General features: G+C 46.9%; 1 protein-coding gene across 2 annotated transcripts in view; it reads right to left on the bottom strand.

The window, feature by feature from the left end:
• CABLES1 (Cdk5 and Abl enzyme substrate 1) overlaps window positions 1-27,959 on the bottom strand; it is a 104,050-nt gene that overhangs the window by 25,345 nt on the left and 50,746 nt on the right. Inside the window, exons 3-4 of one of the 2 annotated variants that reach the window (XM_006079217.4) lie at window positions 23,472-23,564; window positions 10,534-10,611 (exon numbers count right to left, since the gene is read on the bottom strand). In XM_006079217.4, the coding sequence (XP_006079279.2) occupies window positions 10,534-10,611; window positions 23,472-23,564 (171 nt within the window). The remainder of the gene's footprint in view (window positions 1-10,533; window positions 10,612-23,471; window positions 23,565-27,959) is intronic. The other variant, XM_025273698.3, reaches the window with a different exon arrangement.

Raw genomic sequence — 27,959 nt, 5'->3', positions numbered from 1 at the left:
GGACCCACAACACGCTTCGGCAGACTTACTGCTTTCCCAAAGTCTAACCCAGCAAGCACGTGCCTCAAATTCCCAGCTCCTAGACAACGGTCTCCTTGTTTCCACTTTACCTGGATGGAGAATGTTACTTAGGACTGAAACTAATGCAAGAGCAGGAAATATCTTTATGGGATGAGAAGATTAAAAGAAATAAGGCGTATTCAAATAGGTCCCTATTAAGAGTGCTCCAGGACACAGACATAGAGAATAGACGTATGGACACGGGGGTGGGGGTGGGGAGGAAGGAGAGGGTGGGATGATGGAGAGAGTAACAAGGAAACATACATTACCATATGTAAAATAGGCAGCCAATGAGAATTTGCTGTATGACTCAGGGAACTCAAACTGGGGCTCTGTAACAACCTAGACGGTTGAGTTGGGGAGGGAGATGAGAAGGAGAGTCAAGAGGGAGGGGACATATGCATATCTACGGCTGATTCATGTTGATGTTTGGCAGAAACTAACACAATACTGTAAAGCAATCATCCTTCAATTAAAAATAAATCTTAAAAACTTAAGAGTCTTAAGTTAAAAAAAAAAAAAAAAGAGTGCTCCTACATGGAGAGCTGGCTGTAGGCAGCAACAGAGTCCCAATCCATGTCTGTATCCTGTCTACCTAGGGTCTGATGTGTAAAGATGCTTAAAGAAGTGTTTGCTGAGCGGAGGTCAACTGACTCCTTGTTGGTTCATAAAGCTGGCACCGATGGTGGGTGTTTTTCCATTGTGCCCCTTTCCATCTGTCTCAATTTGCTCCCAGGCTCAGTGCTTCCCTGGCGCAGCCCTGCCTTTGCCAACTGGCCCCTCGATGCTGGAAGCACAGATTCCAGTTCGCAGAACCAACCCAGCCACTTTTACTCCACGCTCCCCTTCTTCTTTTTAAAAAAAATTTTGGCAGCAGCTAGTGGTATGTGGGATCCTAGCTCCCCGACCAGGGATCAAATCCATGTCCCCTGCATTGGAAGGCAAAGTCTTAACCGCTGAACCGCCAGGAAAGTCCCTCCATGCTCCCACACACTCCCCTTCTTGACTTCTCTCTTGTGAGAAATAGAGCCATAACAGAAATTATACTTTAAGTGCACATGAAATACAAGACTCTTCTCCATGAGATAAACCCCAAGCCTGGTTTAGAAGTAACAGGGAGGACTTCCCTGGTGGTAGAATGGATAAGAATTCACTTGCCAATGCAGGGGACACAGGTTCGACTGCTGGTCCGGGAAGATTTCATATGCTGTGGGGCAACTGAGCCTGTTTGCCACAACTTCAGAGTCTGTGCTCTGGAGCCCACGAGCCACAACTACTGAGCCCACGTGCTGCAACTACTGAAGCCCGTATGCCCTAGAGCCTGCGCTCCACAAGGAGAAGCCACCGCAATGAGAAGACTGTGCATTACAACGAAGAGTGGCCCCCACTCACCGCAACTAGAGACAGCCAGTGAGCACCAACAAAGACCCAGCACAACCATAAATAAATGAATAAAATTATTAAAAAATTTAAAGGAACAGGGGTTCTTAGCTTATCCAAGTGCCTCACGGACACTTTGGACCACATGGAAGAGAGAGCTCTATGGGCAAAACTCCACCACCCCTGACAGCAGGAACCCATCTCTGGAGAATTACTGTGCCCCCTACATACCACTGCCACCACTTTCCACCCCTGGCACTTCACCTGTATCATTCTACTTTCTAAATAACTACGGCACGCTGAGAATGAAAGTGAGACAGGAGAAGACTGTGTCCACCCTCGACAGCTACTGAGAAAACACACACTGCTCATTACAGTCCGGCAGGATCTCCCTCAGTGACGGATGGTCCTCCATCTGAGCCGTCCCGCACGGCAGGCACGAGCCACATGGGGCAATGGAGCGCTTGCAGTGTGACCAGTCGACCGAAGAACTGAAGTCTTACTTTTGGTTAAAATTTAAATAGCCACGTGTGGCTACTGTACGGGATTAGTAAGTCGGCCTTCCAGAGGTGGCCTGGCCACTTTCTGCCCATTGTCTCCGGGGATGTCTCTGACCCAGGCCCCGGCTCAGAGAAGAGTCCATGTTAGGAGCCCCGGAGTGAATGGGAGAGAGGCAGGAGCCTGTGATTGGAGCCAGTCTACCCTCAGCGGGGAGGAAATGAGGACTGTGACGCCCACGGTCACAGGGGACCCATGCCCTGCACCCCATTAGCACCCCAGGAACAGAGCTCCCGGCTGAGATAAAAATTCATATCCTATACAAGGCATAGAGTGGCACATCCTTTTGCCCTGAGCGGCTGTGTGGACAGAGGGGCATGGCAGTGGGAGTTTTGGTGATGCCAGCACATACAAAGGACAATGAGCGACGGTGCTCCCCAAGTCCACAGCATTCCAGGTCCTTCGTGCATCCCGGAGAGGAGAAGGGTGGTGCCCAGTGATAAAGTCTGAATTTCCTGTCAGTTTTGTAGAAGGGAGTTTATATTATGTCTATTAACTAAAAAGATATTTCTTGCAGACTGAAGCTGCTGCACCAATATTGGCTATATTCACATTTCAGAAACTTCACTGACATGGTTATAAATATCACAACTGCTCTAGAAAAACTGACTGCTTTGTGGTGGCGGCCGAGGGCACACTTGTTCATTTTTTTCTGCCTCATTTTCAGGAAGAGGTTGTCACTAACTTCAGGACTGCCGTTTTGGTGGGACTGAATTAAGACAGCCCACATATACACATCTACTTACACAGCCAGGTGTGCACGGAAAATGAAACATATCTCATCTTAGTCAATAATGTCATCTCTTTAACAGCTTTTGAATTTGGTCATATTGAGACTCTTGGGATCTTAAACAACACATCTTTTATAAAGAGGCTGACAAACTTCTTGAGGTGCCTTAGCTAAGTGCTCTTATAAGAGTTGGCGAAACCATATACAGTTAACCCTCCATACGCCAGGTTCTGCATCCATGGATTCAACCAACCTTGGATCAAACATATTTGGAAAAAAATTCCAAAAAGTTCCAAAAAGCAAAACTTGAATTTGCTGAGTGCTGGCAACTATTTATGTAGCATTTACATTGTACTAGGTATTATAAGTAACCTAGAAATGATTCAAAGGGCTTCCCAGGTGGTGCCAGTGAACCCACCTGCCAGTACTGGAGATGCTGGAGACAAGGGTTCGATCCCTGGGTCAGGAAGATCCCCTAGTGAAGGGCATGGAAACCTACTCCGGTATTTTTGCCTGGAGAACCCCATGGACAGAAGAACCTGGTGGGTTACAGTCCATAGTGTTGCAAAGAGTCGGACATGACTACAGCGACTTAGCACACACATTCACAGAAATGATTCAAAGTACACAGGAGGATGAGTGTAGGCTATACAAAAATACTATGCCATTTTATTTAAGGGACTTAAGCTTCTGTGGATTTCAATATCCACCAGGGATCCTGGAACCAGTCCCCCATGGATACCATAGGATGACTACATTAATAGGAACCACATGAAATTGCTGTTGTCTGTCTGACTCACATAAACAGCAACTTCATATCATGGCTCCTAATTTATAGACGCAGCAACTGCTCAGGGCTCACATGTGAGTGTTAAGCAAGCAAGAGACCCGTGGCCCTTGATGCCCCACTGTTTTGGGATTCAAGGGTTGAAGCTGACCTCAGAAAGGAGTTCTGAATGATGTTGCTAGTTTACCCAAAGAGAGTCCTCTAGAAACAGCAGTGGAAAAGAATTAAGCAGAAGTCCCAGAGGAGCAGTGATAAAATCTTGATGTTTTCTTTCTAAGATCATCCTTCTGAATTCTCATCAAAATGCCATATGAAAATAGAAATATCTTTTTCGCTCAAATGCCAGCATTAACCCTCTAGTACCAGGAGACTGAGCTGGATAACAAAACTGCAGCGGAAAGTAATTAAAAGCAAACTGAAGTTGGACATTTCTATTTCTCTGAAAAGCCTAGGAGATTATTTTTTTCCCCAGGTATCTCGAGAGTTCAAATGTCAATTTATTTATGTTCTACCTGTTTCTGAAAACGGAATGAGGCAGGTTCAAAAATACCAGATGTGGATATTGTCCAAAATTGTATGCATTATGGTTGAAATGCTGTTGCGTGCACTCAGGGACAAACAGGGCCAATCAGATTACAGAAGAAAACCTCATTTGGGCAGATGTGCAGACAGAAACCAATAGTTAAGAAACCGCGGACAATGCAAAGGTCTGATTCCTTCTCCTCCACAGGCCTGGGGGATTCTACAGCTCAGACTTATTTTGCTACAAGAGCTCATTTCTCATTCTATTCAAGTTTGTTAACTTTTGCAGAAGCTGTAGGCATGAAACATGCTTTGAAAACTCAGCACAGATTTTTTTATACAATGTGTGGCCAATAGAGATGGGGAGTGGATGCTGTCGGTTCAAGGAGGGGGAATGGGGAAGTGGGGAGGCTAAAACAGAAGATGAAAATGCATTTGGGGATGCATCCAATCAGCAGGTGGACCCTTAAACAAGGAGCAGAAACACAGGCTGGTTCTTTTGAGGGGTATAAAACCCTTCTTCACTGGATAGCACTGGAAGTCATTCAATGTAGCTCTCCCAAAAGCTCCACGCTTGGAAACCCCCTGGACCTCTGTCTTAGTTTTAGCTCCCACGGCATAAAGTGAATGTACATGATTGCACAGTTGTGAAGTCAACCGGCCAGAGCAGATGGCCAATCTAGATATTCTGATGCCCAAAGGGGGTTACCCAGGTTGCTATTAACCACACAATGGCCAACTCCTGATTTTACCTTATGTAACAGGCAAAATGATCTTTTGTTTCCTTTTTTAAAGTTCACTGAACCATAGTACATGAAACTGATCAAACAAGATTCCCTACTAGATAACAAGAAATTCAAGTTAAGACCCTTCCCTTAGGGAGCATATGAACCAATATTCCTCTTACTTTTAAAATAAAAAAGGATTTAACTACTTAATACCTGGGAAAGAGAGGAAAAAACTGTGTATGTGGTCATTTTACTGTTTTCCATGGCTTTCTGCTTCCAGAGTGGGGATGGCCTTTTATCCCTAGTCATTCCACTCATGGTGCTCTAAACTCAAGACCTTGGAATGCCAGCCTGGAGCTCCACTGGGCACTTGCTCTTTAAAGGATCACAATAGGTTGAACACTGATGTGTAAATAATTTAAAAGCCAATTAAATATTAACAGGATTTCCAGATCCTGCAAAAATAAGAGAGCTTTGTGGTGCAGAAAGCAAAGCTTGTAAAGCTGGATTAGGAAGGAAAATACCACTTGTGGGCTCATTTTAATTAAGAGCTCATACATCCACTGGAACTCAACCACACAGCGTTTATCATCGTCTGAGAGATCCTATTTGTCACCTCGTCAGATATGGTATAGCCGCCATCTTGGACTGGGCCTGCTCCCTTCTATCAGAGCAGAGCGATATAAAATCACAATTTAGTCGATGGAACAATGCCCAGGACTGACGGGAAAAAGTGAAATCAAAGCAGCTTTTAGTCCAGAAGTCCAGCCTCTTCCACACTCAGCACTTCACTGATAAACCACCCCTCCTCCCCACTTGGGTAACGGGCAGACAATGAAGGGACCTTAACACAGCTTACACCAAAATCTTTGTCTAAAGGCAGTGCCTATAAACAGCGGGGTAATAGCATGATTCACCCATGAGATCATTCCTGAATCTGTCTCTGTGTGGAAATATGCTTGGTGTGAGGAAAGAAACACAATTTGTGAATGTGCAATTTTCCACAACGAAAAGAGATGTTTTTGGCGAAAATGGGTGGGGAGGAAGGGGGGATGGGCCGGGAGCAAGGCAGGCAGCACTTAGGCTTGGAGCCCCTAAGAATAGAAGAAGCTGTTCTCTGTGTCACAAGCTGATCAACTCAGGAAATGGACCCAAGAGGATGACCTCATCTGAAATGCCCCAGTGCCAAAAAGCTAAGCACACACACACCATGTGGAAGCTGCTATTTTATATCACGCCCCCCAGAGGTACCTTGTGCTCCACTGGGAAGCCATTTTCTTCATCATATGGTCTCTGATACACTTGTTATTTTTTTAAAAGTCTTTATTGAATTTGTTACAATATTGCTTCCTTGTTCTGGTTTTCTGGCCAAGAGGCATGTGGGATCTTAGTTCCCTGACCAGGGATGGAACCTGAATTGGGAGGCAAAGTCTTAACCACTGGACCACCAAGGATGTCCCTCTGATACATTTATCATAAAATTAACCCTGTGACTATCATTCAATCAGGTATGGTTATCTGGATGAGTCTGTACCCACACACGTCTCAGAAACTGGTTTCTGCTGGAATCACTAGTTTGGTCATCTTCTTACATAGCTCTGAATCACAAGTTAATTGGATTCATTCCTACTTTGTTTTGGTTGGATCCATACATATAATAGCTTCCCAGGTGGCTCAGTGGTAAAGAATCTGCCTGCCAATGAAGGAGACACCCGTTCGCTCCCCGGATCAGGAAGATTCCATGGTGAAGGAAATAGCAACCCACTCCAATATTCTTGCTTGGGAAACCCCATGGACAGAGGAGACTGGCAGGCTATAGGCCATGGGGTCATAAAGACTCAGACACCACGGAGCACACACAGACACACATATCATACATACAGGAATACCTACGGATGTCCACATGTTTCAGGAAGTAAGAGTATGTGGGCACCCACATCACTCCCCTTATGCACAGGGGCAATCTCCGGACTGGTCCCCAATACAACGCCTGCATTTCTCACTCACCAGCGGGCTGTTATCCAAAAGCTTTCGAGTTGGCCCTCTGGACTCAAAATGCATTATCTACTGATGCAATGTTATAAATGGCAATTAGCCCTTACAGTGCCCTTTAGGCCTGCAGCGTGACTCAACTAGCCCAACAGTACTAGCAAGAGCTACGGTTGCAGGAGCAACAGCTCAGAGGGTGAAAGATGGTGAAGACATAAGATGAAGCTGGGTTTCTCTTGTGGTTTCCTGGTTTGGGGCTGACCCTCCATAATATTTTAAAAGCGGTCGAGTTTGCATTATTTCCACCTCCCGCTCTGAATTTGCTTTTTCTTCTCAGGACTGCAGGAGCCTTTCTCCCAAGCTGTTTCTCCGTTTCACAATTTCCTCTCTCTCTAATTCTGAACTCATAGATTCCTTTAGAGCTCCCAGGTTTTCCACTCCAGCTCCCATGGTGATGGCACCTCACAGGCCAGAGGATGGGGTGTGAGCTGAGAAGCAAGAGGAGGGGCAATGGTTTTACAACGGTGGATGAGCTGTTTATCAAGTAGGATCTGCCTACTCAGGAAAGATGGGCATCTTGCTTACAATTCATTCTATAAGTGGAGGGTCGCCAAGCCAAACCACAAATCCATGCTAGAAAGAGAAGGCAATGAGTAATGTGGATAAAAAGCAACAAGACTCAGTCGGGCCTTGGCAACTGGTTGAGAGAAGAGGAGCTGGTTTAAGGCTGGGACTCTTCCCAGAAAATGGCATAATTTACAAGCTTAATCTGAGAAGAGTGTTTACAGCTATGGGAAGGTTTGATGTTTCAGTTATAGTGAAAAAGACAGGCAACATCTGTTCCTCTTCTCAGCAACCAGCTTCCAATAGCTTGTTTTGAAAGGTGGGATCTGGCAGAGCCTCTTACCACCAGCAAGAAAGATCAAAACAGAACAATCATCTTGTCATATTCCATACAAGCACATGTTCCAATGGAGGGAAAAAAAAAAGACTGGAAGGAAACAGACCAAAATATTCATGATGGCTTTGAGGTGAGGCTCAGTAATTTTCATCTTCCTTTTGTTTTTATGTACTTTCCAGATTTTTTTTTTTTTCTTTTTGAAGTGTGTTATTTGCTCAGTTCTGTCTGACTCTTTGTGACCCCATGAACTGTAGCCCGCCAGGCTCCTCTGTCCTTGGGATTCTCCAGGCAAGAATACTGGAGTGGGTAGCCATTCCCTTCTCCAGGGGATCTTCCTGACCCAGGGATCAAACCTGGATCTCCTGCATTATTGGCAGATTCTTTACTAATTTGGCTGCACTGGGGCTTAGTGACCCTGAGGCATGTGGGATCTTCCCTGACCAGACATTGAACCTGCATCCCCTGCAATGGAAGGCGAATTCTTAAAACCACTGGACCACCAGGGAAGTCCTGATTTTTAAAAATAATGATGTATCACTGAGGAAAACAAAGACCAACTCCAAGAGCAGACGAATCTCTTGGGTTTGTGTTTGTAGGCACTGGCTAACTCACCATGAAGAGGACTGGGAACTGCCGTATAGGGGCAGATCTAGAAAGAGTGATGAGGTAGCTCTGTGACCAAACACGTTCCCAAAGTTAACATTTAATGAGTATCTACTGTAGCCTGGCAGGGTACTCAATAGAGTGTTCATATGTTAATCTTCCACTAATGTTCTCAAAACTCTGAGGTTGACATTATATCTGATTTTACAGACAAGTATGCCTAGGCCCAGAAAGGCTGGTTAATTTGCTGGGATTGAGGATCCAGCCTGAGACAGCTCTCTCCCATGCACCTAATGACTCCCTGGCTTGAGGGATGGATAAAGACTATGGTTTCCCTAATGGGACCATGAGGGGCAGAGTGGACATGAGTGGGCGTCTCATCCTCACTCCCACTTTGCTGAAATAACTCTGCAGTTAGGGATTTTATTTATTGGTACTTTGTGTAAACTTGCATTGGAAGAATGGCTTCTTCAGCTAAAAAAGAAAAAGCCTGCAAACCACAGGCCTAGACAGTCTCCAAGTTCCTTCTAGCTCTAAAAGTCTATCTTGGGAGCTGAAGAGCAGTCCCTGTCACTGAGCTCACATGAGCTGGTGTTAGCTGGTGCACTGTCCACGCCAGATGACCTTTAATGAATTAGCTGGGGGATACCAGAGGAGAAATCTCAATGCCCTTATGTCCAGGAAGAATTGATGCTTTTGAACTGTGGTGTTGGAGAAGACTCTTGAGAGTCCCTTGGACAGCAAGGAGATCAAACCAGTCAATTATAAAGGAAATCAGTCCTGAATATTCCCTGGCAGGACTGATGCTCAAGCTCTAATACTTTGGTTACCTGCTTCGAGGAGCTAACTCATTGGAAAAGATCCTGATACTGGGAATGACTGAGGGCAGGAGGAGAATGGGGACAACAGAGGATGAGACTGTTGGATGGCATCATCGACTCAATGGACATGAGTCTGAGCAAATTCTGGGAGATAGTGAAAGACGGAATCCTGGCATGCTGCGGTCCATGGCGTCACAAAGAGTCGGACATGACTGAGCGACTGAACAACAACTACAACAACAAACAGTAAGATTATTATTGTTCTTAAGGCGGCACTAGTGGTAAAGGACCCGCCTGCCAATGCAGGAGACATAAGAGATGCAGGTTCTATCTTCTCTGGAGGAGGGCACAGCAAACCCATTCCAGTATTCTTGCCTGGAGAATTCCAAGGACAGAGGAGCCTGGTGGGCTACAATCCATAGGGTCACAAAGAGTTGGACATAACTGAAAGCAACTTAGCACTAATAATAGTCAGTATTCCATGAAAAAGATGCATGATGGAGATTTTGGTGTAGAGTAAGAATAAAGATCAGAGTGAGTTTAACAGGCTGGAAGTCTGACAGGTCTGTGGGAGGGGCGGGGAAGGGAAGGTCACGGTGAATGGGGAATGACCAGGCAGAGCCCATGGAAGTGGGTGGGAGAGGAGTGAATGGTCAGGGGCATAATGCCCTCGGAAGGGGCAACAGTTGGGTGTCACTGTTCCAGTGACCAGAGGGCAACACCAGATTTGGTCTGCAGAAACCAGACCTGCCATCTCACAGTGCTCCTGTCATCCTCTACAGGGACCTGTCCTGCCCTAAATAATACCAACAGCTCCCTGATGACAAATAGTGGATGCAGTGAACAGGTGAGGGGGCGAAGAAGTCAGACTCAGGGTGGGGGCTGGAGAGGAGAAACAACACAGAGTTCGGGGATGCAGAATGAGGAGGCGGGGCTTTGCCACGTCAGAGCATCACCTAGTTCTTTTTAGAGCAAAGGAGGGGCTTGTTGATCGAGAGACGCGTGCATTCCTCCATCTGAATCACACAGGTCTGTTCCGATACTGCTTTGCTTTAATATTTGCTGCAGCTCACTGGTCACTGTCCAGCCCCCAGTTCAGGGGCGAGGATGCAGGAATGCCACCCATTCGTCTGATTCCTTTCTTGACCTACCTTTCTCCAAAAGTTGACGAGGCCCTGCAGGATGGGTGGGCCCCAGATTGCTCTTGCCTTATAGTATTGCAAGAGGTTTAGAAACAGCAGGCAACGTGCTAAGACACACACACACACACACAAATAGCAACAATAAGCAAGCTTCTTGGCTGAAAAGAAAGTGAAACTTTTTTTTTCCTTTCAAATTTACAAATACTGAATTGGCAAGGCAAGCTCTTTGAAATGTAAGGCATGGCCACATCACACACAGGGTGTCAGAAGTTTTCGCCCAGAGGGCTACAAAGCAAGCATGCATATACATACCCAACTTGGGTACTGTCCCGATACGGCAGCACTGAAAATATACTACAGAAGGATCTTCTGCCACTGATAAGGACTATTCTAAAAAATAAAAATAAAAAACACAAACACAAATAAACAAACTAAATGCAAAGCGTCTTAAGTTAAAAAAAAAAAATTCTATAGCAATTCAGCATTCATGGAATTCACAGCAGTATCTGTACCCTCCCGCCACCTCCTCCGACAGATGGTACTCTGTTCTGCTTGCAAAACGGAACCTCAGGGCAGCAGAAATTTGCTGCCACTCCTCATTTCAGTGTTAATACAGTGAGACCCCGCGAGGGTCTCTAAGGAACACATGTGCATGAATCCATTTTCTGGGGGAGGGGCTGGCTGTGGGAAGTACCGGGCAGATGGAGCTCTGAGTCCAGGGTGCCCTATGCGCGGTGAACAGTCCTGCCACATTTAAACCATCAATTTCTACTTTTCAGTGAGCGATGCAAAAGCAACGGTGCCAGAAACCGTGAGCAGGAAAGACACTCAGACGCCATTGTGATCATCAGGGCTTTTCATATGCTGGTGGCGTGTTAGCTTCTGAGACTAAATTGAGGGAACAATTACATAATCAGTCTTAGCCTCCATTCCTGCTAAAAAGATACTACTGGAAACAGTTCTACATGACGCTCTTATGCAATCAAAGGCACTTAAAAAAACATTAAAAAAAAAACCCAAAAAACCTCCCCAGTGCTTATCTTGGCATCTGAGAATAACTTTTGCCAAAGAGGATTGCTGATGAGAAGATGAAGAAACAGTGGGGGAGATTAAAAGCCAACATTCTTCAGCATGATGGTAACACATCAGATATGGAGCTTACTGAGTTTGATTATCTTTTCCTTCAATAATTATTATCAGGGAATAAAGCAGTATGTTTGGGTATTTTGACCTTGGTTTAAAACTATGATATTCAATTGCCTACATGCCCAGAATTAAGTCAGGTTCCCTGGCATGGGGCTTCCCTGGTGGCTTCAACGGTAAAGAACCCGCCTGTAAAGCAGGAGACCCAGGTTCAATCCCTGGGTCAAGAAGATCCTCTGGAGAATGGAATGGCAACCCACTCTAGTATTCTTGTCTGGAGAATCCCACGGACAGAGGAGCTTGGTGGGTTACAGTCCACAGGGTTGCAAAGAGTCGGACATGACTGAGCGACTAACACTTTGATACTTTTCCTGGCATGGCAGGTTCCCAGGCCCTTTGTTTTCTGGCTCTTTCTGCCTCTCTGGTCTCAACACACACAGTATTTTCCCCTGCGCTTTATCACTCGTCCATGATAGAAGTGCTTGCAGTACACTCACTTTTTTTTTCATAAGGTCCCTGTTGGGGACTTCTTTTTTGGTCAAGTAGCATGCATGCAGGTGGGATCTTAGTTCCCCGACCATGGATTGAACCTGTGCCCTCTGCAGTGGAAGTACTGAGTCTTAACCACTGGACTGTCAGGGAAGTCCCACCTTCATCTTTAAAAAAAAAATCCCTACTGTTTCATATCTCCATCCTTTGCATGCTATTTCTTCTGACTGTTGTGTCTTACTAAGTATGCTGAGTGAACTCCTATTTAGTCTTCAGAACCCAGTTCACAAGTAACCTCCCCAGGAAGAATTTCCTCCCCTTTCACTGAGTTACTCTTTCCCTCTATGGTGCAGCCTCCACTCTGTTTTTACTTCCAGAAACATCCTGATCACAAAGTGCTGCTAAACACTTGCTGCCTGCATCTTCTCCATACATGACAGCTGTTCCAGAAACAGCCTGGGCAAGGCGGTGCTTCAGAGCAGCCCCTGATACCCATCACCGGGAAGGCAGGACCAAAGCTCCAACCTCAGCCTCCAATACCAGCTCTGGCACCTTTCTGTGACCTCAGGCAGCTCACTCATTCTATAGTTTCCTCAGCCAAAACCATGGCACAAAAATCAGTAGCCATCTCATTGGAATGTTGTAAAGAGTAAATGAGTTCCCATATTGCAAAGCCTATAGAACAGGGCCAGACAAATAACACGGGCTCAATAAATACTCACTATTTTCACCAGGAGCTGCCCTCTTGGGTTGAGGTAAGTTTTCTCAACAGTCTGTGGATTCAGGCCCTAAAATACACAGGCCTGCTAAAGGCGAAAGGTTGAGAAAGGACAGCTGAAGGCCGACACACGTAGCCTCACAGAGGTGAACGGGGACACAGAGGCCCGTCTCTCCTGTCTCCAGGGAAATGTTTCTCATCAGATATCACAGACTCAAACCCTAGCCTCAGCTCCGAGAACAGAGCCAAGAAAGCTTATTCAGGTAGACCAAATGCACACCTATTAAGTGTCAATTAGGTGCCTTCATGCTAAGTCGCTCAGTCATGTCTGACTCTTTGCGACCCCATGGACTGTAGCTCACCAGGCTCCTCTGTCCATGGGATTCTCCAGATGACAACACTGGAGTGGGTAGCCATTTCCTTCTCCAGGGGATCTTCCCAACCCAAGACTCAAACCCGGGTCTCCTGCATTGCAGGCAGATCCTCTACCGACTGAGCTACGAGGGAAGTCAATTAGGTATCAGATTCTAAATGCTTTAACTGATGAGGCATGAATGAGTCAGTGACAGAACCGATGTACTAGCTGGTGTGACTGGGGATTTGAACCATGCACTTTAACATGCTGGGCCTCAATGCCTTGCTCTTCTCTATGACTTACTAGAAAAATCTGCTCCTTCAGGTTTGACTGGGCACCCATGGATGCTTTTGTCAAAGATTTTCTAGGGCAGCTTTCCAGACTGGCCCTCAGGTCATCAGGAGGAGTGTGGGGTGGGGCCAGAGGGTGACCGATCACAACAGCCCTGATCACAATCGCACAGGAGGTGCAGGAGACCCAGGTGGCTCCTGCTCCCACTCTGCTCAGCCTGGGCCCCTTTCTAGATGGAAGGATAGAGATTCTCAACACACAGCGCCCCCGCCAGCGGGGCGCCCACCCAGGCAGGAGGCAAGCCCGAGTCCCTCATGATCCTTCCACATACAGAGGAAAGCATGTGTTGCACAAACTCAACAGGCTTAGTTAGTGGTCCTGGGCTTCCTTCATTACTCACTGCTCACGTGGCCTTCCTACCCACACACAGAAACCGGACATTTTTGAAAATTCATTTTTAACTGGAGGATAACTGCTTTACCATGTTGTGTTGGTTTCTGCCAAACATCAGCATGAATCAGCCACATGGCCTGAGGTGTCCACCTGATGCGAAGAACTGATTCATTTGAAAAGACACTGATGCTGAGAAAGATTGAAGGCGGGAGGAGAAGCGGACAACAGGGGATGATGAGATGGTTGGATGGCATCACCGACTGGATGGACATGAGTAAGCTCCGGGAGTTGGTGATGGACAGGGAAGTCTGGTGGGCTGCAGTCCATGGGTTTGCAAAGAGTCAAACACAACTGAGCGACTGAACTGAACTGATACACATGTCTCCTCCCCCTTGAACCTCCCTCCCACCTCCCACTGCATCCCAACCCTCTAGGTCATCACAAAGCACCAGGCTGAGCTCCCTGTACCATACAGCAGCTTTCCACTAGCTAGTTATTTTACACATGGTAGCTACTCTCTCAATTCATCCCATCCTCTCCTTACCCCACAGTGTCCATAGGTCTGTTCTCTATGTCTGCAGCTCTATTCCTGCCCTGCAAATAAGTCCACCAGTACCATTTTTCTAGAATTTTTGGACACTTTTAATAGAACAAGAAAATGTGCTTAGTCACTCAGTCATGCCTGACTCTTTTCGACCCCATGGACTGCAGCCCGCCAGGCTCCTCTGTCCATGGGATTCTCTAGGCAAGAATACTGGAGTGGGTTGCCATGCCCTCCTCCAGGGGATCTTCTCAAACCAAGAATTGAACCCAGTCTCCTGCAGATTCTTTACTGTCTCAACAACCAGGGAAAGCTGAACAAGTGCCCTGCAAATAAGTCCACCAGTACCATTTTTCTAGAATTTTTGGACACTTTTAATAGAACAAGAAAATGTGCTTAGTCACTCAGTCATGCCTGACTCTTTTCGACCCCATGGACTGCAGCCCGCCAGGCTCCTCTGTCCATGGGATTCTCTAGGCAAGAATACTGGAGTGGGTTGCCATGCCCTCCTCCAGGGGATCTTCTCAAACCAAGAATTGAACCCAGTCTCCTGCAGATTCTTTACTGTCTCAACAACCAGGGAAAGCTGAACAAGAAAATCAGAGACTATAAATGTAAACCTTCTTTCCAAAGTTTCAACCGGGATGTGCCCATAGCTAAATGGTATATTAATTCAGTCGCATGCTACTGCCGTGTGATCCTCACTTCGAGATGCAGGAGAGGCTGGCAGCATGGGTCCCATTCAGAAAAAAACTGTTATTCTAATGCCCCCGTCAAGTCTAGCTCCTACAAGGTGATTGCTTCACATCAATTACAGGAGGGTTGGTCCTCCTCTGGTTGGCCATTTTTGAGCAGCTGGAGGAGAGGGCAGGAAGGAAGGAAAGAAAGAAGACAGCATCTTGGGGCACCTTCTTTCCATTCTTGGGTCCAACTACCCCTAGATGCCCACTCTTGGCAGGGACCAGAAGAAGAATCCAGAGAAGAGACCTGCACGGCACCCTGCAACAGATCTGCAACTCTTCACGCCCTGGAGAGCTGAAAGGAGCCGGCAGAGCTCCCAAGAACACATCCTACGTGTTTCCCGAAACATCTTTGGAGTCAAGGGGGGACCTGAGGTCTTCGCCAGAGCACACAAGTATCAACAAGTGGCCAGCTCTTGACAGTTTCTTGCTCTAGTGACTTCAAATGGCATGAGTCTCAAGATGGGTCCCACGTGACCAACTGCTGTGTCAAGAACCTGGAGGGCTCACGTGAATTTGCAGCTTTGCTCTTTACAAGCATCAGGGCAATGTCCATCATAACTGAGATGCTCACAAAGAAAGTTAGATTTGTTTGCCTCCTTTGAGTGCATTTGTGAAAGAATTAAATCACATGCTAGTTGTCTGGAATGATGTTAAGACAGCCAAACTCCATTTCCAATGGGCTTTGGAAATTCACCATGTTTTCCCCTCCGGCACTACAGTTATCTTCTTCTGGGCCCAAATGTCATGCAAGAAGCCCACAGAATTTTCCATCTGTAACACGTAACACTTGGAGTCAAGATGACCAAAAAGCATTACACAAAAGATTAGGACTTCAAAAGAGGGATTAACTCCAGGGAGATGGGTCTTTAAGGAATTAAAGATCACATTTCCATACAAACATCTGCTGGAGGGGAAAAAAATAGCAAGCGGAAAAGTTCCCCAGGGCTGCAGCTCACGTGGGCAGAGTTCCCTCTGGACATACCATGTTTTCTGAGCCCGTAGGAAACACTGAGTGTGCTCAACTGCTGGAACACCGTCTGATCTTCTTTATGTAGCTCCATTTCCGGGCTTAGGAAAGTGTTTCTGGTATGAGGGAATTTACAGCTTCAGACCACAAAGCCTCCAAAGGCACGCTTCGCCCGTGAGATGCTGGAGCCCGCAGAAACAGCATGGAGATGCATGAGGGTCACCACGGCTGATCCAGGACTGTAGACCACTTTCACTGCGTCTGCTTTCAAAATATCTGACCACGCAACGTCTAACACCACCCAAGATCCTTAAGTGTTCTCTCATACGCCAAATACTGGCTTCTTGTTCTATTTCCAGCCCCCTGGGGAGTCTCTGTTGGCTGTGAGAAGTTTTGATCTCTTCCACGTGGAATATTCCATGATAGCAATGGTATTCACTTAAGGACATTAAAAACAGGCAACCAACTTTGAAAGTCTAAAGCAAAGAAAATCACATTTGCAACAGCGGAGGGTGAACACAGTGATTCTATGAACACAGCCCAGGGTGCCCACCGCCCAGGGGTCCATGGTGGGCACTGGACACCATGTAGAAGCACATTCTTAAATTCTGTACTTCGTTCTCTACAGGCCAAGGAAGCAAGAGAGAACACACTTAAAAATGCTGGTGTTGTGGGTTGAACCGAGTTCCCCCAAAAGACATATTCAGGTCTTAATCCCTGCGGACATGGCTTTACTTGGAAAAAGGGTCTCTGCAGACGTGATCATTTGGTATGAGGTCATACTGGATTGCACTTCTTGGGTAATGCCTGTGGTAAAGAATCCGCCCACCAATGTAGGAGATGCAAGAAATTCGGGTTCGAACCCTGGTTGGGAAGATCCCCTGGGGGAGGAAATGGCAACCCATTTGTGTTCTTGCCTAAGAAATCCTATGACAGAGGAGCCTGGTGGGCTACAGTCCATGGTGTTGCAGAGTCAGACACTACTGATCGACCCAGCACACACAAGGCTGAGAGGAGGAGCAGAAGGCCCAGTGGAGGAACAAAGTGTGCAGTGAAACTCCCTTCACTGACTTCCCATGCTTGACGCACCATGGTCTCCACTCCCCTCTGTAAATCACTTTAACCAACAACCACAGCATGCCCAAAGCTCAGGCTGGTAGGCTGCTCTCTAGAACACTGTGTGAACAGTGATAGCGTGAGGTCAACGTCACAACTCACTCTGCTCGGGAGCCTCACTGCACAGAAAGACCTGGCATCACACATCTGAGGAATGGCTGATCGCCACGTGCCTGAAATGAAATCCGAGGTATTTAAACTACGTAAGTTAGGACTTCCCTGGTGGTCTAGTGGTTAAGGCTCTGAGCTTCCAAGGTAGGGGATGTAGGTTTGATCCGTGATCAGGGAACTTAGATCTCACATCCTGGCGTGGCCAAAAGTGAAAACTACATATGTCATTTTGTGAGTATTTTTGCCCACTGTTTACTGACCTCTTCCCCTTAACCAAGCAGTTACTGTGAATAATTTAGCAGAGCTGGACCTGGGGCTCGGGGGGCCTGGGGCAGTTAAGATGGCGATGGTGACTGAGCAGTGGCTGGGTGAGCACCCCCAGGGCTGGGTATGCAGTGAGGAGAGGGGATGGGAGACAGGAAGTGACAAAGCCCGTGAGACTGCAGCTAGAGAGCCTAAGGGAGCGTGTGAGTTCGCCGGGGCTGCTGTAACAAGGAGCCCGTGTGCCCTGCTCCTTGGCTGTGGCTTCCACAACAGAAATCAATCATCTCGTAATTGATTTGGCCATGGAGACCAAGGCTCCCCTGAGGGCAGGATCTGTCCCAGCTTCTGGGAGCTCCTTGTCTAGGGGCAGCAGGACAGGAGCCTGCACAAGGCTGTGTGTGCACATCTGTCCCCAAGGTTCCCCCTTTTATAAGGACACCAGTCATTAGATGGTGTCCTTCCCCAAGCACAATCTCCTCTTAACTCATTACATCTGGATGACTCTATTTCCAAATAAGGTCGAATTCTGAGGTACAGAGGGCTGGGGCTCAGCATAAGAATTTGGGAGGGACATCATCCAGCCCAAGAGAATGACAGGAGGAAGACTATCTGAGTGCGGTGTCACAGAAGTCCCCTCTGGGGCCCTCTCGTCCTTGCTCTTCCAGGACATCCACGTCCTGGGTATGGTTTGGGCCTCCCACCAGCCCTAATGATGGTTTCCCTCTCAGACGGCCAGGTACCACTGGTGGAGACCAAGGTCTGGTCTCTCCAGGCTCCTAGGCCCTCATCAAGCAGTGCTGACACAGAATTACCAAGAGAAGGCCCTCTCCAATCCCTTACACTGTTTTTTTTCTGTGACTCACTTTATTTCCTGTAAATCAAACTGGTTAGAAAGAAGCAACAAGCATTCTCAGGCTGAGCACTTTACAGCAAGGTATTAATACCTTGCTCAGGAGAACCATGGTTGCTTATGTTTGAAAATCATTTTCTCAAAAGTCTCGGGAAAAGTCACAGAAAAAGCCAGCATACCTGCTGTGCTTCTTAAAGAGGTATGGACAGGGACTTCCCTGGTGGTCCACTGGTTAAGACTCTTGAGCTTCCAATACAGGGGGCACAGGTTCAATCCCTGGTCAGGGAACTAAGAGCCCACATGCTTCAAGGCATGGCCAGAAAACAAAACAAAACCCTTAATTAAAGAAACAAACAAACAAGAAATGTGGATAATAAGACTGTTATAAACCCTGCATGCAGTGCTGAGGCAGTGCCAGCACCAGTTTGTCCCTGGTGGCTATGGTCTGGCTCCTCCTTCCTCCGGTGGCTCAGAGAACCAGGGAAGAAGCAGAAGAAAATCAATGGATCAGTGTGAGAGCATCTCTGGGAGACACTTTGGTGGCAGAAGAGGCTGGGCCCAGGAAGTCTCAGAGAGGTCTGGAGGTTACTAAGGGCTTCCTCAGGGCTTCCTGGTGGCTCAGACAGGAAAGAATCCACCTGCAACGCAGGAGACCTGGGTTCGATCCCTGGGTCAGGAAGATCCCCTGGAGGAGGGCATGGCAACCCACTCCAGTATTCTTGCCTGGAGAATCCCATGGACAGAGGAGCCTGGCGGGCTACAGTCCATGGGGTTGCAAAGAGTCAGACACGACTGAGCGACTAACCCTTGCTTCCACTTCCTTCAAGTCTATCCACTCGATGTCCTTTAGGTTGGAGGTTTTGCTGACAACTGGTTATAAACACAGATGATGGCACTGATAAAGATGCTTCTCTTCCAGCCTCCTGCTGCCGGGGGATGGAGGGGTCTAGTCTTTTAATAAAAAACAAAAGTTTTGGGAGGAGAAAAGCATGCTGGGGAAGAAGCAGACATTTCACGGAGTCTCACAGAAGATGCCAAGCATCTATCAAATCAGAAGGCTTTGTTTCAGGGAGAAAAGGCGAGGATGACATATTTCTGCTTTCTAGAAGGCCCGTTCAGAGCTGGTGACTAGCTGTTTTGTTTTTTGAAATGTGCTACTTCCTCCAACACATCTTTCAAACTAAACGAAGCTGACAGATCGGAACTGATGAGATGACAAACAAGGTTTTAATTTAGTTATTACCCATTTGACTAGCTCCCTCCACAATTTTCAGTGCAAAATGAGAAGTGACAACTTGACTTGTTACTGCACTTTTTTTTTTTAACATCTTACTTCACAAAGCAGATGAAAGGTGTTGGAATCTTTCATATTTTTGTTTTTCCTACTGAGTTTGCACTTTAGAGAGAGAACCCTCTGGCACACATCTCTGTCCACTATTTCAAATCTTTTTAAGTCTCTTTGAAAATTTCTGTCAACGGACAAGGCAGACCAGTCCACACACTGCAAAAAGTATTTCTTTGTCTGCAGAAGGCAATGATTCCCACGGCAGACCCAGGAAGGGAGCACTTCCAGTGCACGTGGCAGCCATCGACTGTGTTCAAGGCAGACATTCGAAAACCAGATGACTTCAAAAGGGTGTGAAATAATGTTTGGGGGAGGGTGATGCCCACTTGAAGCCATGGCTCTTGTCTCCCATTGCTCTCAAACATTTTGAGTCCTGAGGCTGGAAGTGCCCAGAAGAGAGGTCCTGTCCTAACAGGACCATGAGGGTCACTGGACATGAACGTGTCCTTGGCCGGTGGCTGGTCTTCAGGCTTCACGCTCACCTTCCATTCTGATGATCCAGCTCTACCTGGCCAGCAGTCAGCTTCCTGTTGGCACCCGCTTTGGCCTCATAATGTTTGTCATTTTCAAGGGTGTCTCCTCCCTGAGGGCCGAGATCTGTCTTTACTTCCAGTTAACGTCCTCATGCAGATGAGAGTGGACGCTGACTGGCTCTTCTCTACTAACCAAGTGGCAGCTCCCAGTCCCCACTGACCATCCTCAGAATGTTCAAGGGTCCCCTCCAGATGCCAGGACACGGGGCCCTGGACTCCTTTCTACCATGACATATAGTTTGCTCACACATATGTGAATAGTTGTTTTAAAGACTTCACATCATTTCTGGAGAAGGACATGCCAACCCACTCCAGAATTCTTGCCAGGAAAGTCCCATGGCCAGAGGAGCCTGGTGGGCTACAGCTCATGGGGTTGCAGTGCTGGGCACAACTGAGCATGCACGGGCTGTGCAGCACGTGGGATCTTAGTTCCCCAGCCAGGGACCGAACCCTCGTCTTTTGCACTGGAAGCGTGGAGCCTTAATCACTGGACCCTCAGGGAAGTCCCCCTTTGAGTTCTCCAGGTGTCTCGGCAAAGCCTCTTTCCTCCCAACATGGCGGGAACCTGAGTCTAGAGGCTCCAACACTGGGCTGCGAGAAGCAGTAGGTGTGGTGCTATGTGTGTGCCCTGCACGCCTGAGGGCGGGTATCAGAGACCCACCACCCGCCCCCCCCCCCCCCACCCCAGCCATCTTCCCAGTCCCTCCCTCCTTAGAGCACACCCAGGCCCCCTGGTACCCAGCACCGCTGCCCTGAGCTCAGCCCTGCCCCTGGCCACCTCCAGCAGGACTGGAGGTGCTCTGCCTGCTGCCTGGCTGCGGTGGGGGCCTCTCCTTGCCCTTCTCAAAAAGCTGGATCTTCTCCTCCCACTTATCAGCTCTTGACCACAATTTCCTTCTGTCACCTCGGAAATTCTAGGCTCTTCCTGGTGTGCTCCTGAGTTCTTCCTTTCATCTAAGGATGGTCTATCCCTGCTACTGAATCAGCTGGAAGGGAGGAAGGGGTGCATCTCCAGCCCTTTCATCCTCGCTGGCACATAAAAAGCAGTTCTCACCTGTGCAGGTATGACCGGCTGTCATCGCAGCCTACAGCCAATGCTGAGGGCTCAATTTTCTGCCTGAGATTCCAGTTCTTAGATCTTCAGATGAACTAAAAGTCCTTCCTGGTTCCGTCTGAAAATTCCCCAGCGAGACTACCAGCAACTGCATGTTTTCTGGGCTATTTCTGTTGTTTCTGGGTCAAAAGTGTGCCAGGAAAGGCAGCTTCCATATATGCTAGACACTGGTGATCCCATTAGTCCAAATCTTTTAACTACATCCCTTCACTGCTTCCCTGGTGGCTCAGACAGTAAAGAATCTGCCTGCAGTGCAGCAGACCCGGGTTCGATCCTTGGGTTGGGAAGATCTCTTGGAGAAGGGAATGGCTACCCACTCCAATATTCTTGCTTGGACAGAGGAGCCTGGCGGGCTACAGTCCACGGGGCTACAAAGAGTCAGACATGACTGAGAGACTAATACAACACTCACTGCAAACCATGCCGGGTGATCATCTGACTCTGTATCCTCGACAGCATTGAAAAGTGGGGAATACTATTAATTTGGCCCACTTTTTGGCTTTGTCATTGATTTTATTTAGGAACTCATGGTTTTATATGTTTGTTTATGGTTCAAGAGATTATGAACAAAAACACCAACATAAATAAATGATGAGTAATTTATACTAAAAATGGTACAAGTAAGGTTCAGATTCAGTTAGTAAAAGACACTACAGAAAAGAAAAACACAGTGGTTAAATGCACAAGGCACAGTAATTGTGACAGTGAAGTCAGGGGGAGAGAAAGAAACCCAGAGTGTATTTTATTTCACAGATGACTCTTGGGTTCATTTTAACTAAAAGCTTTGTACTTAAAATAGGAATGCATACTGACTTCGTAAAAATTATCTGACGGGAGAATTCAATCGCGCCATTCTGAAATTGTTGAATAGCTATAAAATTATGTTCTCTATTCAAGAGAGGTTTAAAAACTTCAAGAAAAGAAGTCTTTACACACTGTAATTGTTAGTTATTCAGGTTGTACAGTGTATTTTACACTAAATTATAGTGATGCTGGGCCTTAATCATGCCATGAGTCTAAGTTTTTAGCAATTTTCATTTGGTATAGATTAGAAAAAATTAGTGGGGCCCATATGAGCTTCTGAAAATCAGGAGGAGATTAAATGAAATGGTCTTGTGGCAGGAAGTCCACTCTGGGACGTGTCTCTAGCTACGATCTAGGTCACAGATCAGAGAGGAGGAGCCACCCCAGGGAACAGAGCTTCGGGGATCCTAAGAGGTCTTAGCGCCCTATTCTCAGCACTACCGTGAGGCTACCATTAATGGGCTTCACCATTCAATCATAATCTACGCTGGCAACAAAGATTCATGTCCACTTGTCACCAGGACAGTTTTAATACCAAGATCATATTGCAAGTTCTTTCGATTGCAAGGAGATCAAACCAGTCAATCCTAAAGGAAACCAACCCTGAATATTCATTGGAAGTGCTGATGCTGATTGAAGCTCCAATACTCTGGCCACCTGATGCAAAGAGCTGACTCATTAGAAAAGGCCCTGATGCTGGGAAAGATTGAAGGCAGGAGTAGAAGGGGATGACAGAGGATAAGATAGTTGGATGGCATCACTGACGCAATGCATCTGAGTTTGAGGAACCTCCGGGAAATGTTAAAGGACAGGGAAACCCAGCATGCTACAGTCCATGGAGTCGCAAAGAGTCAGACACGACTGAGCGACTTAACAACAACAACATATACATGTTAACCATAATTTTCATGTAACAGTGCTTTCCCGAAGAGCAACTCTTTGCTGGAGAAACACATGCTCACAGATGTCAGCTGGCCCAGGACTCTGAACTGGCGCCCGGGACGAATCTGCTGGCAAAATCAGGATCCTCCTCTCTTAATGAACATCATCAGAGAGAGAGAGCCAAACCCGACTTTAGGCCCAACATCTAGCAGGATATTTACTGACCAGAGCACAGAGCCCTGGTGAAAACAGAAAACAAAACCCAACAAAGCAGAAAAAGGAACGACAACAAACCCTCGCCAAAAAAACTCAACTGTTTTTCTGTTCAAAGTTTCCTAATAAAAATATATTTCAGTACTATTGAAAATTCAGTTTTGGTCTAAAAAACCCAAGCCTTGGGTTACCATTTTCTACAGACTTCTTTGCATGATTCTGGTGGGAGAGGGGTGGAAAGAATGGTCTGTTTGGGAAGGTTACATGAGATCATGTTCATCAGTAGGCTTCACTCCGTGGGGTCTGGCCATGCAAAGGGTCCCCGCTTCCCTCCCCTGCAGGACCAGCCCCCTCCCAAAGCTCCTGTCAGTACAGTACCTGCCATTCCTGGTATCGTGCTGCCGCATATTCTTGATAAAATGAATCTTCTTAAAGTTCTTTGGTCTGGGTGAACCTGAGAGAGTTCGACATCTGAAAAACAAAGCCATTTTAAAAACACAGTCAGTCGGTCTCGGATAGCTGAGACATCTCCACACAAAGACAGGAAGGAAAGACCAGACAAACGGTTTGAGTCACCCCAAGGATAACGAGGACCTTGTGGCTCGAAGCGAGGAAGCTTAAAAAAACAAAAAAAACAATCCAACAGACAGACAACTTCCTTGATAATACTTCCTTGATAATAATTTATATGGCTCTGAAGAGCCAGCTAATGAAAACTATTGCCCTCAATTCCAATAACATAACCTACATGGATTCCAAAGACATTATTCGTTCCCGTCATCTTAAAAAGAATCCTCCCGTATCGACACAGGTATCAGGAACAGAAAACTGGAAATTCAACGAATTCAGAGGCAGGGAAAAACACTGGCAAATTCAGTTTAAAAACAACCCTGAATCATTTTTCTTCTATAGCAGGACTCTGGCTTGAGTCACCTGGACTCTTGCCTCAATACTCAACTTGGCTATGCTTGGAAGTCACAGCTTTACTTTGAATGAGAATCAGAGACCTGGCTAGTGGTTGTTTGTTTTTGTTTTTTTAGATAAACTTTAAATAAATATTTGTTGAACAAATTGACTTGGATTCTAATTAATTTTCCCTAGAATATATGACATGTATGTGCACTGCAGGAATAACAGAACAGAAAGGTTTTATTTGTGTATATTTTTTCAAAGTTACCTGGCAAAATTCTAAGACACATAATTGCAACAACAGCTAAGATAAAAAGCAAAATCCCAACAAATGAGAATCTGAAGTTTGGTCTTATCTTGAGAAAGGGAGCAACGTCCTCTCTAGTTGGGTTTTTGCTGCCAAAATTTTTTGTTTACTTAAACCTTTCTGACCATAGACCCCGAGGGCTGGTTTCTGGGATCACATCAGTTGTGGGTCCCAAGAAGTGGTGCCCAGGTTCCCAAAGCCACACTGAGTGTCTGAGCTGGGCTGTCACCTGAGTTCAGTCAGTTCTGAACTTAGAGGCTTCAGGTAAGAAAATAGTAAGGCGACCCAAGGAGGAGGTAAACCTGAGGGCAGTGGGGTGTTGGGGCCCTTGGGGGGGCAAAGGATTAAGGAATGTTCAGAGTCACACACCTGCCCCTCAGCTCTGATCTTTACTCTCCCCCAGAGGCCTGAAAGGGGCTTCTCAAGTGGTACTAATGGTAAAGAATCCACCTGTCAATATAGGAGACATTAAGAGACATGGGTTCAATCCCCGGGTTGGGAAGATCCCCTGGAGAAGGGAATGGCTACCCTGGTATGGAGCCTGGTGGGCTACAGCCCAGGGGGTTGCAAAGAGTCAGATACGACAGAAGCGACATAGCACGCACTTACGCAGGGGCCTGAAGGGAAATTAGGGGACAGCCCCGGTCTAGACTTCAGGGTGTACATTCCCCTGAAACCCCCTTACCTGCCCTCCAGGAAGGGCCAGTCTTCCTAGAAGCCGCTTCCTAGGGAGCACTGAAAATTATTTTTTTCCCATAGAAACAGCACCTTAAAATAGAATTTATCTTGAAAAAAAAAATACAGTGAAGTGAATGAGTGGTCAAAGCAATGACATGGTAGCCGTATCTGGTGACTTTCATCAGGAAAGGGGGGTTCCCTGGGCATTGGGTCTACAGGCAGGAAGATCCCCTGCCAGTCATGTCCACTTCACCAGAGTGAAGTGTCCACAGCTCATGGCCACAGCCCGAGTGGCCCTGCCAGCATCCACTCCAGCTCACTACCAACCCTAGTGATCTATCACTAGTAATACCCCCTGGAGCTCTTGAGACAATTACACTTGAAGGTTTCTATAAGAGCTTCATACACTGTCACGTGATACGTTCAAATACACATGTTCATGTCCATACATATGTGTGTGTGTTAGTCGCTCAGCTGTGTCTGACTCTTTGGAAGCCCCCATGAACTGTAGCCCACCAGGCTCCTCTGTCCATGGAATTCTCCAGGCAAGAATACTGGAGTGGGTAGCCATTCCCTTCTCTAGAGGATCTTCCCGACCCAGGGCTCGAACCTGGGTCTCTGGCATTGAAGGTGAACTCCTTACCCTCTGAGCAATCAGGGAAACCCACTCTTTGGGACCCCATGGGCTGTAGCCTGTCAGGCTCCTCTGTTTCTCCAGGCAAGAATACTGGAGTGTGTAACCATTCCCTTCTCCAGGGGATCTTCCGGACCCAGGGATCAAACCCAGGTCTCCTGCATTGCAGGTGGATTCTTTACTGTCTGAGCCACCAGGGAAGGCCCATTATGTACACACAGGTAAATATTCATATACACATTTCAAGTGTTGTGATTATTATTAAAACTTTTAACTACCAAGGGTGCATAGTTTCTTACTATTTGCCTCCTATATTCTTAAAACTGTAGTCCTGGGTCTTCCCTGATGGTATAGTGATTAAGGCTCTGAGTTTCCAATGCATGGGGTGTGGGGGATCTGATCCCCAGTTGGGGAACTAAGATCCCACTTGCTGTGCGATGTGGCCAAAAAAGTATTTTAAAAAAAAAAACCTGCAGCCTTTATTAAGGGTCCTGATTTCTTGGTTTTTAAATAGATTCTTTTAAAGACAGGCAGTGCCCCACCTGAGGGCATTCTATAGATGCTTCCTGTGGACCTCAGGAAGGGTTTGAATCAGAAAAGACACTCACTGGTCCCACTCCCCACTCTGAGCTTCCAAACCCAGATCCAGCCTTCCTGGGGTCCAAGGAGCTACAGCCTCACTCTGCCTTCTCGAGGCCACACTTGGGAGCAGACCTAGCACCTTGAAGGGTCTCAGTTCTACCCCCAGAATGACTGTTAGAGTCTGCAGGCCACTCAAGGTCCCCCACTGTCTCTCTCACACATGGCAGACAGTTCTAGAAATATGTAGTCACTGGAGAGAGGAGGATCCTTGAAGGCATAAATGCGTGCTTCCACTGGTTTCTGGACAGGCGTTCAGGAGCATCCTTACACACTTATCCTGTGCCCCTGCCCCCTCCTCCACTGCCCCTAACCAGATGCAGAGTTTCTAGGCTCCCAAGTCTAGATGAGGGCAGTAGGCTAAAAGCTGAACTGTGACAACACCCTCCTATGACCTTGAGCTGCTCCCAGTCTCCATGCCTGCAGAAAGAGGTGCTGTTACCCTCGGATTTAGACACAAAATCTTTCAGTCTTCAGCTGGAACCAGAAGTTGGCAAAAGGGCACTGGTGTGTGTTGGCACTGGTAATTACTGAATGGTACAGCAGACGGCACCCCTCAACCCAGACAGGCTGGAGACCAGGGCCGGTGGTGATGGCTGCCACACCTGCGGTAGCCAAACAGAGGTTTATCTGGACACCTAACAGACAGCCTAGGGTCTTATTTCTGGGAGACCAGGTAACCACCAGACAATGTGGAAAATCCCAATCTAAAGGCTCTCACGGTTAATGCTCAAGTCTTGGAGTTCAAGGTGGATACAAGAAACTAACTTGTGATGTGCAAGAGAAAAGCAAAACTTTTAAAAAGATAATTGAGTGCCAAGTTGCTTCAGTCGTGTCCAACTCTTTGTGACCCTATGGACTGTAGCCCACTAGGCTCCTCTGTCCATGTGATTCTCCAGGCAAGAATACTGGAGTGGGTTGCCATTTCCTACTCCAGGGGATCTTCCCAACACAGGGATAGAAACTGTGTCTCTTACGTCTCTGTATTGGCAGGTGGGTTCTTTACCATTAGCTCCATCTGGGAAAGGCCCAAAAAGATAACTGAAGAGGTGCTTTATTTCTATATTAGCATACAATTCTAACTGCAGAGGGACTTCCCTGGTGGCTCAGTGGTAAAGAATCTGCCTGCCAATGCAGGAGATGTGGGTTAGATCCCTGGGTCAGGAAAATCCCCCTGGAGAAGAAAATGGCAACCTGCTCCAGGATTCTTGCCTGGGAAATTCCGTGGACACGTCGAAGGAGCCTGACCTACTGTAGTCCATGGGATCAAAGAGCTGGACACGACTGAGTGACTACACAACAACAATGCTGATGATGTAGCCCTTGGAATTGCAAGCTGTTTGTTGCCTTGTGTGTGTGTGTTTTTAAAGCGTTCAGCTATCACCACCCCCGACCTAAGAAACACTTTAAGAGAACTGTGGCATTGGCAACAATTGCCAAGGAAACCGGAAGACTGAGCACTCAGGTTAAAGCAGGTTAAGCAAGGAAGAAACTAATTTCAAAGCTGCCTGCATTAATGTGTAAATACCCATTTAAAACCATACATTATAAGTGACGCAAAATTAAATTAGGATAGGATTAAATTAAAAACTAATTTAATGAAAGATTAGCTCTTTCTTGTTAGCACTGATTACAGGATACACCTAATTATGCAAAAGGTTTTTAATAGATGCCTTGGAGCAGTTTGTTCTGAGTGCTG

Source organism: Bubalus bubalis, chromosome 22, assembly GCF_019923935.1.
Source record: "Bubalus bubalis isolate 160015118507 breed Murrah chromosome 22, NDDB_SH_1, whole genome shotgun sequence".
NCBI lineage: Eukaryota > Metazoa > Chordata > Mammalia > Artiodactyla > Bovidae > Bubalus > Bubalus bubalis.
This window is presented reverse-complemented; position numbering and strand designations above follow the sequence as displayed.